Source organism: Musca vetustissima, unplaced genomic scaffold (assembly GCF_032173495.1).
Source record: "Musca vetustissima isolate MV318-11 ecotype Yass unplaced genomic scaffold, APGP_CSIRO_Mvet_v1 utg122483, whole genome shotgun sequence".
Taxonomy (NCBI): domain Eukaryota; kingdom Metazoa; phylum Arthropoda; class Insecta; order Diptera; family Muscidae; genus Musca; species Musca vetustissima.
In genome coordinates, this window is record NW_026883147.1 from 1 (window position 1) to 19,278 (window position 19,278).

The 19,278-nt window shown below is 37.6% G+C and overlaps 1 protein-coding gene across 1 annotated transcript; it reads left to right on the top strand.

Moving 5' to 3' along the window:
- The first annotated feature begins 8,792 nt into the window (after positions 1–8,792).
- LOC133329914 (pickpocket protein 19-like) lies at positions 8,793–10,370 on the top strand. The gene is made up of 4 exons (XM_061538373.1): positions 8,793–9,533; positions 9,758–9,880; positions 9,944–10,096; positions 10,230–10,370. The coding sequence occupies exons 1-4, from the start codon at positions 8,793–8,795 to the stop codon at positions 10,368–10,370; spliced, it is 1,158 nt and encodes a 385-aa protein (XP_061394357.1).
- Positions 10,371–19,278: the final 8,908 nt, after the last annotated feature.

The window sequence follows — 19,278 nt, forward strand, 5'->3', positions numbered from 1 at the left end:
TTTTTTAAAGACAGATTTTCTCAAGAAGGCGTTCAAGTAAGCTTGGAATTTTAAAGACAGATTTTCTCAAGAAGGCGTTCAAGTAAGCTTGAAATTTTAAAGAAATATTTTCTGAAGGAACCTAGGAGGTTTAAAGAAAAATTTTCTCAAGGAAGCTCGGAGTTCTAAAGAAATATTTTCTCAAAAATCCTGGAGACATAAAGACAGATTTTCTCATGTTACTTCAAATTCACTCACCTGTTTAATTTTCGAATCTTCCGATATCAACGAATTAAATACCAAACACATACCCATATCGGTACGTTCGCGTATAAATAGCTTACAGCAATCATATCGCGTATTATCAAATTCACACCAAACAAATATCTCGTTACAACGAAATGACATAAATTGAGCCAGATCATATAGTTTGATATTCCGAACTATTGATGGTATTGGACCACTTCTTAGTAACTCTCTAATGGGATTTAAATAACCAATGGACATATGTTCCATGGTCACTAAGACATTATAGAATGCCTCTCTTACATCGTTTGTTGCATTTTTCGGTAGATATTTTGCCTCGGCTGCCTGATAACGTATCCAGTTAATACGATTATAAGGACACACAGCCAAGGCTGGAAATCGTATAGCATAAATGGGTAAATGTGCGGTCTCGATCACTGTCACCAAAGGTTGTTCATCTAATAAGCGCGATACCAACGATAACATTGTAAGACAGCCAATGAAAGATATAAAAATTATCAATATCCAAAAGATACGAATTGTTTTCCGGTTTTGAGTATTCCAAATGTATTGAATACCATGAATACAATCTTCACAAAATGGGTTTCTATTTTTACTTTGAACTATGAATAATGATTTTCTTTTATTGGTAGCTCCTTGTTGGGTATTGAATATCTGGAGACCCCGAGGATGTTTGAAATTGGTAAATTTATAACGAGCCAATTCGTTGAGATATATCATGGTTCGGTGTTACCTTTTTGACGTTCACAAGTTGCCTTCACCAATATGGGTATATTAAACAGGACTATTAACATTTGGATGAAATAAAATATGTGATATTTATCTAAATGTGAATCTACATAGATCTATCCATAAAGTATGTAAATCGACTTCAATAAAAATATAAATGGGTCATCCGTTGGGCTATGTCTGAACTTCTAGAAAACGCAACTACGTAATTCTATGCTCAATTTTGTAAGTTGTGTAAAATATGATGTCAATCTGACTAACATGAGGAGTTTGATGCCCAATTTACTTGAAATCGGTCGAAAATATATATGGAAGCTCTATCCAAATATTAAGCGATTTCAAACAAACTTGTCACAGGTTAGGTCACACTAATTTCAGAACGTTTTGTTCCTATCAGCCTATTGGATCCTTGGTGCGTCAATTACTTATAATCAATCTATAATAAAAGGGAACTATATCTAAATCTGGACCGATTTTCAGTACGTTATGCCAAATTTCGTGCAAATCGAAAGATATATAGAGACTTTGGTGAACCATTTACATGAAATCGGACGAAACTATACATGGGAGCTATATATTAATCTGGACCGATTTGCTCGAAACTTGGCAGACATCTTTCTAGGCTCAATTCAGTACGTTATGCCAAATTTCGTGCAAATCGAAAGATATATAGCGACTTTGGTGCACCATTTACATGAAATCGGACGAAACTATATATGGGAGCTATATCTAAATCTGGACCGATTTTCTCGAAACTTGGCAGACATCATTCTAGGCTCAATTCAGTAGGTTATGCCAAATTTCGTGCAAATCGAAAGATATATAGCGACTTTGGTGCATCATTTACATGAAATCGGACGAAACTATATATGGGAGCTATATAGAAATCTTACCGATGAAACTTGGCACACATCTTTCTAGGCTCAATTCAGTACGTTATGCCAAATTTCGTGCAAATCGAAAGATATATAACGACTTTGGTGCACCATTTACATGAAATCGGACGAAACTATATATGGGAGCTATATCTAAATCTGAACCGATTTTCTCGAAACTTGGCAGACATCATTCTAGGCTCAATTCAGAACGTTATGCCAAATTTCGTGCAAATCGAAAGATATATAGCGACTTTGGTGCATCATTTACATGAAATCGGACGAAACTATATATGGGAGCTATATAGAAATCTGGACCGATTTTCTCGAAACTTGGCAGACATCTTTCTAGGCTCAATTCAGTACGTTATGCCAAATTTCGTGCAAATCGAAAGATATATAGCGACTTTGGTGCACCATTTACATGAAATCGGACGAAACTATATATGGGAGCTATATCTAAATCTGGACCGATTTTCACGAAACTTGGCACACATCATTCTAGACCTAAATGATTGGGCTGTACCAAATTTCGTGCAAATCGAAAGATATATAGGGACCGTTTACATTAAATCGGTTAAATATATATATGGGAGCTATATCTAAATCTGAACCGATTTTTCCCAATTTCAATAGGGTTCGTCCTTGGGCCAAATACGTGACCTGTGCCAAATTTCATTCAAATCGGATCATAAATGCGACCTATACTTTGTTTACAATTTAACATCTACAGACGGACAGACGGACGGACAGACGGACAGACGGACGGACGGACGGACGGACATGCATAAATCGACTCAGAAAGTGATTCTATGCATATTCTCAAAAGGAACCACGTGCCTATCTCGTTTCTTTTTGCCTGTTACAAACATATGCACAAAGACATAATACCCTGTACCACAGAGTGGTGAAGGGTATAAAAAAGACACATATTAGCCACCCACCTTATATTTGGTTAGGCTTTGTCGTTACCCTTTTTAGAAGCAACGTAAATAGAAAAAATTATATATTCAGTTTACAACAACTGTGGACACTATTCTCCCCACGGTCTCACCTGGGGTAGCTACGTTCAACACCCGTTGAAATAGTTAGTTGATATGCGGCGCGAGATAACCCATAAGAACTAAAAAAATGGGTTGAGGCATCGGATTAGTTGCCCACACTCAGAAAACTCCTCCTGATATTAAAAAGTAAAGAAAAAGGAAAGTCAGTTTTCGCTTTGGCGGATGTACTCAAAAACTACAAAGCCGATATTATTACCTTAGAGGAAATGAGATGGAAAGGGGACAGGCGAAAGTATATCAAGTGATTGCGCACTGTATCATAGCTGACATGAAATGATACATGAATTTGGCTGCGGATTTATGGTCAACGGGAGAATACTAGACCTCGTCTCCAAATTCACTCTAGTGGATAATCCGTATAAAAGCCAAGTTCTAAATCAGTCTCATTTGCGCCCATGCTCTGACGGAAGACAAAGATGAAGAGACAAAAGACATATTTTACGAGCGTCTAGAAGCAGCATATGACCGCTGCCCTGGTCATGGCATTAAAATTCTGCTAGGATATTTTAATGCAAAAATCGGAAGGCAAAATATCTTTGACCACACCGTCGGAAAATTCAGCCTCCATGAATCAGACAACGGCATGGGGTTTATTGAGTTTTCGGTATGGTAGTATATACAAGGCCGACTGGCTTTCTCCCGATCAAACAACGAGAAATCGAATTGATCATGTTGTGATTGAGGGACGGAATTCATTCAGTGTTTTAGATTCGATTCAGGCCATTACCTTGTGGCAGCCAAGGTACGCACCCGTCTTAATGTAGCAGCAAAGGTGCGATATAATACAACACGGAAACTCGACGTCGAAAAGCGGCAAACACAACAGGTAGCCGAGGCCTACTCCGCTCAACTTACCCATCTGCTTGAAGAAAGCACTTCTTGTCCCGATAATAGTATAGAAGCACAATGGCAAAGAATTGCCCACTCCCTACAAACTGCAGCAAAAGGAGCACTTGGGTACCACCACCACCACCAAGAAACCCATGGTACGATCAGGAGTGTCGTAATGCTACTGATGTGAAAAACGCAGCGTATAGGGCAATCCTGCAGACAGTAGCAACACGTAACGTGATGGAGAATTATCGGGAGAAAAGGAGAGAGGAGAAACGTGTTTTCAGAAAAAGAAGAAAGAACATGAGCAAATCCAAATGTACAGGAGTCAGAATGAAGTCCGGAAATTTTACCAACTAGTAAAACACCAAAACGAAGGCTTTGGTGCAGGCACATCCTCCGGTAGAGATGAAGAAGGAAACCTGGTGACAGATACAGACAGCGTGTTGAGGATCTGGAAGGAGCATTTCGAAAAGCTTCTGGTATCAAATAGTGGCGATGTAGAACATACCCAAATATCAAATAGTGGCGATGTAGAACATACCCTAGAACCAATAACAGATGATGGTATAGAGTGTATACCACCTAGCCAAGATGAGTTCATAAAATCAATTAATCGGCTCAAGAACAACAAAGCAGCAGGAGCCGATGGGTTACCAGCCGAACTATACAAGACTGGTGGCCAGATGCTGGTCAGGAGCGTGCACCAGCAGATTAGCACAATTTGTCTTAATGAATGCATGCCCAATGATTGGAACCTCAGCAAGGAAACAAGACTATATGTGCCAACTATAGAGGAATAAGTCTCCTTCCCATCGCATATGAAGTACTATACAGCGTGCTGTGTGAACGATTGAAGCCAATGGTCAATGACACCATCGGACCATACCAATGCGGCTTCAGGCCAGGCAAATCCACCATTGACCTGATTTTCACTCTGCGCCAAATCCTGGAAAAGACCCACGAAAAACACATCGTCACATACCACCTATTCGTCGACTATAAAGCCACATTCAACAGTTCTATTCGTTGTGAATTGTTTAAAGCTATACCTGCGTTCGGCATTCCTGCAAAATTAATATGGCTACGCAGGATGACTTTAAGTGGCACAAGGTCAGAATTTAAAGTCAGAATTGACCTGTCGGAGCCATTCAATACCGAAAGAGGATTCTGACAAGGTGACAGTTTGTCACCCTATCCGTTCAGAGGTGTTTAAAGCCATGCTGCGTTCGGCATTCCTGCAAAATTAATATGACTACGCAGGATAACTTTAAGTGGCACAAGGTCGGAAATGACCTATCGGAGCCCTTCAGTACCGAACGAGGATTTTGACAAGGTGACAGTTTGTCGTGTGATCTTTTTAACATCCTGCTGGAAAAGGTCATACGAGACGCAAAGCTGAACAGAAATGGCATTCTGTACAACAAAAACACATGTTACTCGCATACGCCGATAACATCGATATAATGGGTCGAACATTGCGAGCTGTAACAGCCACCTTTGAACATATTTGAGAAGGAGTCTGCCAAAGTGGGACTGGCACTAAATGACGAGAAGAAGTGGACTCGGACCAAATGTGGAACTTGAACACGACATCATCGGTGCCGCCATAAATAAAACTAATGACATCACTTTTGAAATTCGGAGAAGGATAGTGTTGGCAACTATATCATCACCTGGATATCGCTCTGAAACTGTTGCACATCGTCAACTACGATCTCGATTACCTCATAAATGACACAACTGGTGACGAATCACGGGTATATGACCATGATGTTGAAATCCAAGCTCACGCACATAAATGGCAACGTCCAGAAGAGCCAATACAGAAAAAATAGACCATATACGCTATGGAGGGGTGCATCATAGGGGTCAAATACTAAATTGAAGTTTTTATTAATCTTCGAAAATGTGTCTTTTAAAAATCCACGCTTATATATCAACAACTAAAATATCTATAGGAAAAATTAATATTGGAAAACTAACTTATAAAAATTTTTAAAGTAAATTTTTCGGAATATCCTGATTTTATCGCATTTATGGCTAATTTTCTTTCAAAATCATTAAGGGGACCCCCCATTCTAGGGGTGAAAAGTGAAAATGTCAAGAACTGTTGAAGATATAGCCGATTCATTGTGTCAGCATCAAGTGACGGCTAAAGGGCTTCTCAAACTTTAAACGCCTTTTTCTCTTTTGCGAATGGCACGATAACTCAAAAACTAATAACCCAATCGATTCCAAATTTTTACACGTTTCTCTGTAAGTGTATAGCTATCGTATGAACTAGGATAAAGCCAATCGATGCAGACCATCCTTATTATACCCTTCACCACACTGTGGTACAGGGTATTATGTCTTTCTGCATATGTTTGTAACAGGCAAAAGGAATCGAGATAGACACATGGTTCCTTTTGAGAATATGCATAGAATCACTTTCTAAGTCGATTTATGCATGTCCGTCCGTCTGTCTGTCTGTCTGTCTGTCCATGTTAAATTGTAAACAAAGTACAGGTCGTATTTATGATCCGAATTGGATGAATTTTGGCATAGGCCACTTATTCGGCCCAAGGACGAACCCTATTGAAATTAGGAAAAATCGGTTCAGATTTAGATATAGCTCCCATATATAGTTTCGTCCGATTTCATGTAAATGGTGCCCCAAAGTCCCTATATATCTTTCGATTTGCACGATATTTGGCATAACGTATTGAATTAAGCCTAGAGCGATGTCTGCCATGTTTCGATAATATCGGTCCAGATTTAGATATATCTCCCATATATAGTTTCGTCCGATTTCATGTAAATGGTGCCCCAAAGTCCCTATATATCTTTCGATTTGCACGAAATGTGGCACAATGTATTGAATTAAGCCTAGAGTGATGTCTGCCAAGTTTCGAGAAAATCGGTCCATATTTAGATATAGCTCCCATATATAGTTTCGTCCGATTTTATGTAAATGGTGCACCAAAGTCCCTATATATCTTTCAATTTGCACGAAATTCGGCATAACGTACTGAATTGAGCTTAGAATTATGTCTGCCAAGTTTCGAGAAAATCGGTCCAGATTTAGATATAGCTCCCATATATAGTTTCGTCCGATTTTATGTAAATGGTGCACCAAAGTCCCTATATATCCTTCGATTTGCACGAAATTTGGCACAACGTACTGATTTGAGCCTAGAGTGATGTCTGCCAAGTTTCGAGAAAATCGGCCCATATTTAGATATAGCTCCCATATATAGTTTCGTCCGATTTTATGTAAATGGTGCACCAACGTTCCTATATATCCTTCGATTTGAACGAAATTTGGCATAACGTACTGAATTGAGCCTAGAGTGATGTCTGCCAAGTTCCCATATATAGTTTCGTCCGATTTTATGTAAATGGTGCACCAAAGTCCCTATATATCCTTCGATTTGCACGAAATTTGGCATAAAGTACTGAATTGAGCCTAGAGTGATGTCTGTCAAGTTTTGTGAAAATCGGTCTAGATTTAGATATAGCTCCCTTTTATTATAGATTGATTTTAAGTAATTCACGCACCAAGGAACCAATAGGCTGATAGGAACAAAACGTTTTGAAATTAGTATAACCTAACCTGTGACAAGTTTGTTTGAAATCGCTTAATACTTGGATAGAGTTTCCATATATATTTTCGCCCGATTTCAAGTAAATTGGGCATCAAACTCCTCATGTTAGTCAGATTGACATCAAATTTTGCACAACTTACAAAATTGAGCTTAGAATTACGTAGTTGCGTTTTCTAGAAGTACAGACATAGCCCAACGGATGACCTATTTATATTTCGTTGTAACAAACGACTGACATGTTTATGGATAGATCTAGGTAGATTCACATTTAGATAAATATCACATATTTTATTTCATCCAATTTCATGTTAATAGTCCTGTTTAATATACCCATAGTGGTGAAGGGTATCATATAGTCGGCCCCGTCCGACTTTACTACTTTCCTTACTGGTTTGTTTTTAATCCAGGCTTATATCTCGAAAAAGTGTCTTTTAAAAATCCAAATTTCGTGCAAATCGAAAGACATATCTGGAATTTGGTGCACCATTTACATTAAATCGGAAGAAAATATATATGGGAGCTATATCTAAATCTTGACCGATTTTCACGAAACTTGACAGACATCACTCTAGGCTCAATTCAGTACGTTATACCAAATTTCGTGCAAATCGAAAGATATATAGGGACTTTGGTGCACCATTTGCATGAAATCGGACGAAACTATATATGGGAGCTATATCTAAATCTGAACCGATTTTCACAAAACTTGGCAGACATCATTCTAGGCTCAATACAGTACGTTATACCAAATTTCGTGCAAATCGACAGATATATAGGGTCTTTGGTGCACCATTTACCTTAAATCGGACGAAAATATATATGGGAGCATATCTAAATCTGAACCGATTTTTCCCAATTTCAATAGGGTTCGTCCTTGGGTCAAACAAATGAGCTGTGCCAAATTTCATCCAAATCGGTTAATAAATGCGACCTGTACTTTGTTTACAATTTAACACCAACTGACGGACAGACGGACGGACATGCATAAATCGGCTCAGAAAGTGATTCTATGCATATTCTCAAAAGGAACTATGGGTCTATCTCGTTTCCTTTTGCCTGTTACAAACATATGCACAAAGACATAATACCCTGCACCACAGTGTGGTGAAGGGTATAAAAATACATTTTCCGAATATCCTGATTTTATCGCATTTATGGCTAATTTTCTTTCAAAATCATTAACTGATATCCCATTTACCGATATTGCTTTCAATAAATTGCACATATTTTTTTTAAACATATCAAGATAATGATATATAAAATATATATTATTATAGACAAACTTTGTTCTTCATACAAAAAAGTTATAAAAACGAAATACATAAAAATTTTTATTAATTTTATTTACAACTCGTTAATATAAAAATAATTACGTATCGTCACATTAAGGTGCAAGGCCAGCAATTTCAAATACTCAGTTTCATTTTGGACGCCATCGATCGAAGTACACCGTAATCATGTTTTACCCAAACGAATTGGCTTATTTTAAGAAAACCAATTTTAAACATCCAAACGGACTGCTAACATTCAACGAAGCTGCAGTCCATCATACCAACCCCCGGCGACCACAAAAATATTTCAAAAACAGAGTTTTGCAACGTCTGCTACAATTTTGTAAAAATTCCATACATGGTGTAAATCATATTTTCGAACCGAGGGAACGGCCTGCGGTACGGTTATTTTGGTTATTGGTGGTAGTAGCCGCCTTAATTGGTTGCATAGTTCTGTACATCGATGTGACCAAGCGTCATGGCGAAGAAGTCCTTGTTACAGTGGTCGAAACATCACATTTACCCATACATAAAATTAGTTTTCCCGCAGTGGCCGTTTGTCCCTTCAATCACATCAATTGGATGCGTTACAAAGCGGCTGAGGAGAAATTCCTACCACGCTATACAGCCAAGGAGGCAAAGAGTGCCTTTTATAATCTCATGGTTTTAATGGAACGTATTACCTTTTCCAGACTGGATCCTATAAAGGAGTTCTTAAACACAAAGAAAGTACCATGGTCGGTACGAAATATTGTACTCTCAGAAGTGGCTAAATATATGGCACTGCGTTGTGATGAAATTTTCCGTTGGTGTTCGTACGATGAAACGCAACATGATTGTTGTAAAATTTTCGTTCCCGAATATACGGAAAAGGGTGTGTGTTTGGTATTCAATTCGGTCATATCGAAGGAATCGAAAATTAAGAAGGTAAAAATGTTTGGTATGAGGCGATACACATACTCACAGAAATTGCGTCTTATTGACCCATGCTCTGTCATAGCCATCAAATCAAGCTTCCCTCCACCTCATTTCCCAGGGTTATTTTTTAAAATATCACTAATAAGTTCAAGATGTTCCATAGAATTTATGGAATAGATTTTAAAACTTCGGACCTTTGAAATTCATCGACGTTGTTTTTTATTTATTTTTAGTTAACTGATAACTATTATCCCTGGAGAGCCCGATCGAGTGGGGAACGTTCAGGTTTATCGTTTAAATTACGTTATAATAGCAGTGTTATTAGACCCGAATCTGATGTACCATTTGCTTTTAGTGTAAGTAATTATAGAAAAAAACTTGAATGAAAGTTTTGGTAACATCTTTATTATTTGTTTTAGGTCCTAATTAAAGAATCCGAAGAATGGAGTGATTCTCTATTTAATATTCTGCATGAGAATACACATACTAGTTTGATGGTAACACCAATAATAACCGAGACCTCTCGAAATACTCGTCACATTAATCCAGCGAAACGTAAATGTTTATTTCCGGTAAGGTTCATTATATTCCGAATTTAATATATTACAGTCGAACTTCTATACAAAAAATTATATCTTTTATTAAATATAGTGGTTCCATTTTTCCTGAGAAAACATTTCAATATTTTTTTTTAATTTCTTTCAGAATGAAAAATCCCGTAAATACTATCGAATTGAGGGCCTGCAATTTAACAAGGTCAATTGTCGGGTGCAGTGTGAGCAGAGATATTTATTAGATGCCTGTAACTGTACAATGTCTATGTTTTTCCCAGGCATACGTAAGTAAAAAACCTTTGTAGAAAACCTATAAATCGAAAACTCAATACCCACCATGAGGTGGATCCACACGGACGGATCAATAACAAGGAATGCCAAATTACAGTCACATGGGTTTAAAAATCCGCCTATGACTTTCAAAATGCATAACAAGTAAACCCGACATTAAGTTTGGCCGGGTCGAACTTTATATACCACCACCACGTGGTGTGCTTTTAAAATTCCTTAAATCGCTCGTGACCATAATATCCCGAAATTGCAATTTTCACATACCGGGCGTGTCTTGTGCTCAGCTCTTTCAATTATAAAGACCATCTTTCGAAATGTTATCCTCCACTTGATCTTTCTATCGAATTCATGGTATTCCCCATCTGGGTGAACCATCAGTATCCTTGCTTTTATATGGCTTTTGAGCTGGTGCATCTTCATCCATTCGCGCAACATGGCCTAGCCACTGTAGTCGCTGCAGCTCTTTACGATTGACTATGTCTATGTCCGTCTATAGATGGTAAAGCTCGTGGTTACCGTCGACCTAGATCGGCCCATAGATCTTTCGGATAATTTTTCTCTCAAACACTATAAGAGCTGGTTCATCTGCTTGTGCAAGTACCCATGCTTCAGATCCATATAACAGCTCGGGTAGAATCAGCGTCCTGTAGAGTTTGGTCTGGCGGGAGGTGGCCTTGTTTCTAAACTGCTTAGGTAGACCATTGTAGCATCTGTTGATCAACACTATTCTTCTCCGGATTTCAAAGCATATGCCATTCGTTTTATGTATGGCGGTACCGATGTATATAAAATTGTTGACTACTTCTACCATACGTAGACCATAGTACCATCTGTTGGCCAACACTATTCTCCTCCGAATTTCAAAACTGATGTCATTAGTTTTATTTATGGTGGTACAAGAGATCCTATCCGACTTTAACTGCTGGCCTTGTGCCACTCAAAGTTATCCTGCATAGCCGTATTAATTTTGCAAGAATGAACGCAGACTGTCGAATGCGGCTTTATAGTCGACGAATTGGTGGAATGTGTCGAAGTGTTTTTCGTGGTCCTTTTACAGTATCTGGCGCATAGTGAAAACCTGGTCAATGGTGGATTTGCCGGGACAGAAGCCGCATTGTTATGATACAATAATGACATTGACTATTGGCTTCAGTCGTTCACACAGCACGCTGGATAGCAAGATATATTCGATGGGAAGGAGACTTATTCCCCTATAGTTGGCACATGTATCGTCTCATTTTTTGTGCACGGGACACAGGATACTGAGATACCAATCATTGGGTATTCCTAATTTCCGGACTTAATTTTGACTCCTTTACATCTCGATTTGCTCTCGTTTCTCCTTGCTTGATCAAGAGAAATCAAGGTGGCCTTGTGTATATCGAGATGCTTGAATCGGATGCTGATAACTACCATGTTTTGTTTTGCTACAGTGAAGTCAATCAACCTCATGCCGTTGTCGACTGTTTATTCATGGATACTGAATTTTCGGACGGTGGGACCAAAAACATTTTCCCTTCCGATGTTTGCATTAAAATCTCTTAGCAGAAATTTAATGTCATGGACAGGGCAGCGGTCATATTCTGTTTCTAGGCGCTCGTAAAATATATCTTTGTTCTTTTCATCTTTATCTTTGGTCGGAGCATGGGCGCAAATGAGACTCATGTAGTAGAACTTCGCTTTTATACGGATTATAGCAATTCGCTCATCTACTGGAGTGAATCTGGAGACTAGGTCTTTAATTCTCGTGTTAACCATAAATCCGCAACCAAATTCATGTCTCGTTTCATGACAGCTATAATATAGTGCGTAATCATCTGATTTACTTGCGCCAATCCCTTTCCATCGCATTTTCTGTAAGGCATTAATATCGGCTTTGTACTTCTTGAGTACATCCACCAATGCGAACACTGCGCCTGTTCTGTACAACGTGCGCACATTCCAAGTGCAAATTCGCCCATCGTGGTCCTTTATATTTGGGGAATGTCAACATTAGGGAGGTTTGGTTTTCTTTTTTGTTGCTTTCTCATAGTAGGAGGGTGTTTCCGAGTGTGGGCAACTAGCCTGACGCCTCAACCTATTTTTTTTAAGTTCTTATGGGGGATGAAAGGCCAGTCAGAGCCGTTGCTTGGTATCTATCATCCCCTACGTCACCTATACATAAATATTAAATTAGGGTCAATTCGATTGAAATATAGGCTCAAAATCCTCAAAACCGCAAAAAATAGGAGTATACCTTAATCATATACAGGTTTGCCCATATTCGACGGACCCATCTGGCAACGCCATAACTTTTGACAGAGATGTCACATCGCATAATTACATACCGCGTTTGAAGCGTCAGTCCAAGCAAATTTTTACCATGAACCAATACACGCCACGTGAGCGCTCTGAAATAGTTGAAATTTACATTCAACAGAAGAAGTCAATTGTGAAAACTCAACGTGCTTTCAAAACATTAAAAAATGTGAGAAGTTCGCCTTCTAAGAACACCATTTAGCGTTTATACGGAAAAATTTCGACTGGTAAGACTTTTTCTAATCCGAAGAGACCATATAAAAGTCGACCAAGGCGATCGGCCGAGAATATCGCTGCCTTACGAGCCAGTGTTGAGAGGTCCCCAAGAACATCCCAAAAACGCCGTTCTCAGAAGTTGGGCATGGCTCGGTCCACTTTACAACGGATTATTCGCATTGATTTGCATTTGTTCACGTACAAAATTCAATTGACGCAAAGAATGTTGCCTGCGGACAAGCCTCGTCGATTGGAATGGGCCCAAAGAGTCATCGAAATGGCCGAAGATGACGAGCAATTTTGGAACAAAATTATCATGTCCGATGAAGCCCATTTCACATTGAATGGGACCGTAAATAAACAAAATTACTGTTTTTACACCACTGAAAATCCTCAGGAGATTCAAGAAGTGCCTCTTCATGACGAAAAAGTCACAGTTTGGTGCGGCATTAGTGCGAAAACGGTCATTAGACCGTTTTTCTTCCAAAATGAAAATGGCATTGCTGTTACCATCAATCAGGAGCGTTATCGCGACATGATGACCAATTTTGTGATGCCAATTATTCGTCGAAAGCGTATGAGGAAGTTGTGGTTTCAACAAGACGGCGCTCCACCGCACACAAGTCGCATAACAATCGATTTTCTGAAGAATTTGTTTCCGGGCCGTTTGATGTCGGAAAGTGGTGATTTGGACTGGCCACCGCGTTCGCCCGATTTGACGCCGCCTGACTTCTTCTTGTGGGGATATTTGAAGTCAAAGGTTTAAGTTAACAAGCCAAGGACCGTAGAAAAGCTCAAGGGCAACATTCGTGAAAAAATAGCCGCTATTCCGGCCGAAATTTTGGCAAAAACGATGGAAAATGGAAAGGGAACAATACGTCATCAACGCCAGATGCGGCAATTTGAGAGATATCATATTCAAAATTGATGTAAACAAATCTACTTGGAACAAATTAAAAGATTAACATTGCCAACCGCCAAATTTTTATTTTATTTTTTTGATTAAAAAAGAGTAAGGCAACCTTGTATACCATATGGGCAACCCTGTATACCATATGGGCAACCCTGTATACAATTTTTTAATACCAAGTATCCTGGGAGTAGCAGCAATGTCTTTGTAAAATTTCCAAGCTGAATCTTAAAAATATTTAATTATGCATTTTTTGTTTTCAAAAATATCAACAATTTATTTCCATTTCATATAATTTTCAAATTATAGCTAATAATCCCGACAAGGAGTGTAGGGTATCAGATTTAAAATGTATTTATGAGCATCGAGGTAAGTGGGACCCCGAATGTCATAACTGGAGTATAATTCACTACCATTTCATTCATTCGCAGATGTTTTCAGTTATATAAAAGGTCCACTTCAGGACGAGTACATCAATGATACACGACGTGGTATGACATGTGATTGTATCAATAGCTGTAAATCGATGGTGTTTTTGGTGAATTTAAATACCCTACCACTAGCCAAGTAAGCCCATCAACAATTATTATATTAAAATTAGTAAACTAATAAAATCTTATTTCAGCATCAATGAAAGCTATCCCGAAATCTCTGCCGATGTGTATTTTAACAAAAACACTTTAACCAAATATGCAGCCCGTTTACAATACACCTATTTGGATTTAATATCGAATTTCGGTGGCATTATGGGTCTGTGTTTGGGCGCCTCTGTTTTAAGTATTTTTGAAGTATTTTATGGATTAATGAGAGCTTCTTTCGTATTTTGTCTATATAAATTGGCAAATCGTCGTAAAAAATCACGTGTTAATGTTGTAAAAGTTAAAAAAGGATATGCTCAAGGGCAAATAAATGCCACGAAGTTGTAATGGAGTTTAATGATGAAAATGTGATTTTGGTCAAATCTGCGAGGTGAATATTGACTCACTAAATGATTTCAAAAATTTGATTTCACATTGAGGCTAAACTTATCGGTCAACTGAAAACCGATGTTTCTTAATGGATTTATGAAGGGTTTTGGTGAATGGGTTTTAGTAAAGTCGAAGTGTATAGGTGTTGAAAGGGGGGTCTCTGTAGGCAAGTTGATACGGATTTTGTTTAGAAAATGATCATCTCAGTAAACGAACTGTAAGGAAGTATCTTCTTCTGTTTCTATATGAAAGAATTGCACATAGAAACTAAATTTAACATGTGTTTATAAAAAATATGAAGTTTCCAAAACACTTAACTATTTTCTGTTTATACCGCGATGTTTGTGCTAGGCTAAGAACTTTCCGAACTACCCTCGTAGATATATGTGGTGGAAGGGAATAGTGAGTACTTCATGTGTACAAAAATTCATGTGTATAAATATTTATTTTTACTAGTTCTAGTAATTTATGGTAACGTTGGACCATTTTTTTCAATATTATGGTGATTTTCCGAACATAGAGTAATAAAAATAGTTTTTAGACAACCGTATTAGTTCCTAGGCCAAAAACGTGGGTTTCTTCAACTCAAAATTATTTTTTGATTTAATATTGAGTAACAAATAGTTATTCCATAAATGTTCTATGTTGGTCCAAATTAAGGTATAACATCCATATAACGGAACCTGACATTTTTCGGTATTTCGAGGATGTTGGACACGGTTTTCACCCGAATTGGTATTTTTGGTTCTCACTGTGTACCAAATCTCCCTATTAATACTGATTCTTCTTTCAGGGAAGCTATCATATAAAGGTACCCTCCAAATTTCAATCTCTTGAGTATTTTGTACACATTTTTGGTCGGATTATTTGCTTGATCGGTTCTAATTGGGTACAAAATCTTCTTGCTATAAATCATCAATATTGATTCAAATTTTAGTCTATATCAACCGGAATCTCCCAAATGTAGATGCTTCGAAGATTTCACATACATTTATAATTATTTGGATGTAATTTGGTATGTGGTGAAGGGTATACCACACTGTGGTACAGGGTATTATGTCTTTGTGCATATGTTTGTAACAGGCAAAAGGAAACGAGATAGATACATGGTTCCTTTTAAGAATATGCATAGAATGACTTTCTGAGTCGATTTACGCATGTCCATCTGTCCGTCCGCCCATGTATTTTTGTGAAAAAAGTACAGGTCGCATTTATGAAATTTGGATGAAAATTGGCATAAGTCACTTATTTGGCCCAAGGACGAACTCTATTGGAATTGGGAAAAATCGCTTCAAATTTAGATATAGCTCCCATATATATTTTCGTCCGATTTAATGTAAATGGTGCACCAAAGACCCTATATATCTTTCGATTCGCACGAAATATGGCATAGCGTACTAAATTAGGTCTAGAATGATGTGTGTTAAGTTTCCTGAAAATCTGTCCAGGTTTATATATAGCTCCCATATATATTTTAGTCAGATTTTATGTAAATGGTGTACCAAAGTCCCTATGTATCTTTCGATTTGCACGAAATTTGTCATAGGGTACTGGATTAAGTGTAGAATGATGTGTGCTAAGTTTCGTGAAAATCAGTTCAGATTTAAATATAGCTCCCATAGATATTTTCGTCCGATTTAAGACAAATGATGCACTAAAGTCCCTACTTATCTTTCGATTTACACGAAATTTTGAACACCGTACTGAATTAAGAGAATAATAATGTGTGTTAAGTTTCGTGAAAATCGGTTCAGAATTAAGTGTATATCCAATATATATTTTCGTCCGATTTAATGTAAATGGTGCACCAAAGACCCTATTTATTCTTCGTTTTGTACACAATAGTGTACTAAATTGAGTCTAGAATGATGTCGAAAATCAAAATGATGTGTGCTAAGTTTCGTGAAAATCGGTTCAGATTTAGATATAGCTCCCATTTATATTTTCGTCCGATGTAATGTAAATGGTGCACCAAATTCCGATTATATTTTTCGATTTGCACGAAATTTGGCATAGCGTACTGAATTGGTACTCAGGCAACCCTAAATCTGCCCGAATGAAATTAAATTTAACATATGTTGCAGAAAGACATGAGTATGTTCCTTCGAGAGGTCGGTTTTTCACTGAATATTATTTTTTATAGACAATAAAAGCAAATTTTTAAAGACCAATTGTATGGGAGGCATATCAAATATTAGTCCGATTTTTCCAGTTTTTCGTCACATGCTTTATAGGTGCAATTGCAATTAAACTGCCAATTTCCATCGAATTTGGTTGAATATTAACGATTTTATACACCAAGAAATTTGAAATTTTCAAGATCCTTTATATGGGAGGTATACCAAAAAAGAAATGTCCGATTATGCACCTTTTTATACCCTCCACCATAGTATGGAGGGTATATTCGTTTTGTTTTTCCGTTTGTAACGCATCGAAATAATCATTTATTCTTGATCAGCGTAAAATTCTATGACGATCTAAGCATGTCCGTCTGTCTGTTGTAATCACTCTAGCGTCTAAACGAATTGAGATAGAACGCTAAAACTTTGCACAGAGTCGTCTTTTGTCTGCAGGCAGGTCAAGTTCGATGATGGGCTATATCGGTCCACGTTTAGGCATAGCTCCCATATAAGAGAACCCCCCAATCTTCGGTATTTTAGGGTTCTTGAGCGCGGATTTCAACCGAATTCGCTGAAATTTGGTACAGTGAGTTCTCATTGGGTACCAAATTTCCCCACTAAAAATTATAATTATAAATATATGTCAATTTTTTCGGGTAGCCAACATAAAGGGTACCCCCAATTTTAGGTATTTAAGGGTTCTTGAGCCCGGTTTTCAACCGAATTCACTGAAATTTGGTACCTTGGGTTCTTATTGGGTACCAAATTGTCCCACTAAAAATTATAAATATAGCTCCACTTTTTCTGGTAGCCCCCATATAAGGGTACCTCCCAATTTCCAGTTTTTGGGGAGTTTTGACCAAATTTTTTCACCGAATTGGTTGTAATTTAGTAATTTGAGTTCTTATTTAGTAGCAAATCTCTCCACAAAAACTTATAAATATAGGTCAATTTTTTCGGGTAGCCCCTATATAAGGGTACCCCTAATTTTCGATATTTTGAGGTTCTTGAGTGCGTTTTTCAACCGAATTCGCTGAAATTTGGTATTTTGTAGTCGTATATGTTACCCAATCTCCCCACCAAAAACTATTAATATTCACAACTTTATTAATATTCACTCCTTAAAAAAAAACTCAAACATGACAATAAAGAAATATATCGGCAGACATTTAGGCATCTCCACAATATATATGAAGGAAAGAGTTGAGATAAACAATTAAAATAGTGGGTTCAAAATTGGCATATACCGGTCTTTAATTAGGCATAGCCCTCATATAATCATATCTCCAAATATTCACTACTTACTAAACTATGTAATCAATATTGGTCCCCCATTTTAGGCGTAGCCGCATATAACTTTGTAATCTAAATTACTGTAGTTTGAGGATTTTATACTCTAACATGTGTTATCAGTATCAGTCCACTTTTTGGAGCTTACAGATTTAGAAAAAATCCCCATTAAAAATGGCTGAAATTTGTATTTTGTGTACAAAATGGTTTACATAAATCAGTTTACATAATGTTCCCTATATTTTCATTGCATCTATCTATCAGTATAACTATGGTGGAGGGTATCCAAAGTTCGGCCCGGCCGAACTTAACGCTTTTTCACTTGTTATTATATTATTTGTTGCCATTTTAAACGTAACTTCATAATGCCTCTGCCATAAAAGACCTGCTTTCTATTTGCAAAAATCTCTAGAACTCAATTTTCACAATCCTCCCTAGATACCAATTTTTTATCATTAAAAAATTTTGCAATAGAAGAAAAATATGATAATCGCATGGTGCCAAGTCCGGACTGTATGGCGGATGTATTAAAACTTCCCAACCAAGCTCCCGAAGTTTCTGGCGAGTCACTGTAAATGTGTGTGGCCTAGAGTTGTCCTGGTGGAACACGACACTTCTCTTTTTGGCCAATTCTGGCCGTTTCTGGCCAATTGCTATCTTCAGACATTGAGCTTCTTTTTGAATCTAGATTTGTGTAAATGGCTTAAAGCAGTTTTGTTAGATGCCGATCACCTTCGATCATTTCTCCGATTTTATCGCCATTTTCGACGACCGGCCTAATGGATTTCTTTTTCCCCAACCTAATATAATGGTACGCTTAAGTTTTAGTACGTTGAAGTTCCTAGTTTCGAACCTGAGTGTCTGCATCCTAACGGTTCAGACTGTTTTTTTAGACAATTTTTATTGCTCGACACACCGGTATCAAATGTTCGTCCCTGGGCATTAAATAAGAGTGTATTGAGCGAAAATTTAACCTAATTACAAGTATTATGAATGGCGTCCGGGTTTGGCGAGCATGGCGTCTGGCTTTTTTCCTTCAAAGTTACTATGGTCTTTAATCAGGTCACACTGACAATTTTCTATGAACTTCTATTTACAAAAAAATAT

Bases quoted from the DNA above. Each gene is read 5' to 3' on its own strand.
- LOC133329914 (XM_061538373.1), top strand. From the start codon at position 8,793: ATGTTTTACCCAAACGAATTGGCTTATTTTAAGAAAACCAATTTTAAA. The intron at 9,534-9,757 runs GTAAAAATGTTT...ATTTATTTTTAG, and splicing joins AGGAATCGAAAATTAAGAAG to TTAACTGATAACTATTATCC. The intron at 9,881-9,943 runs GTAAGTAATTAT...TATTTGTTTTAG, and splicing joins ATGTACCATTTGCTTTTAGT to GTCCTAATTAAAGAATCCGA.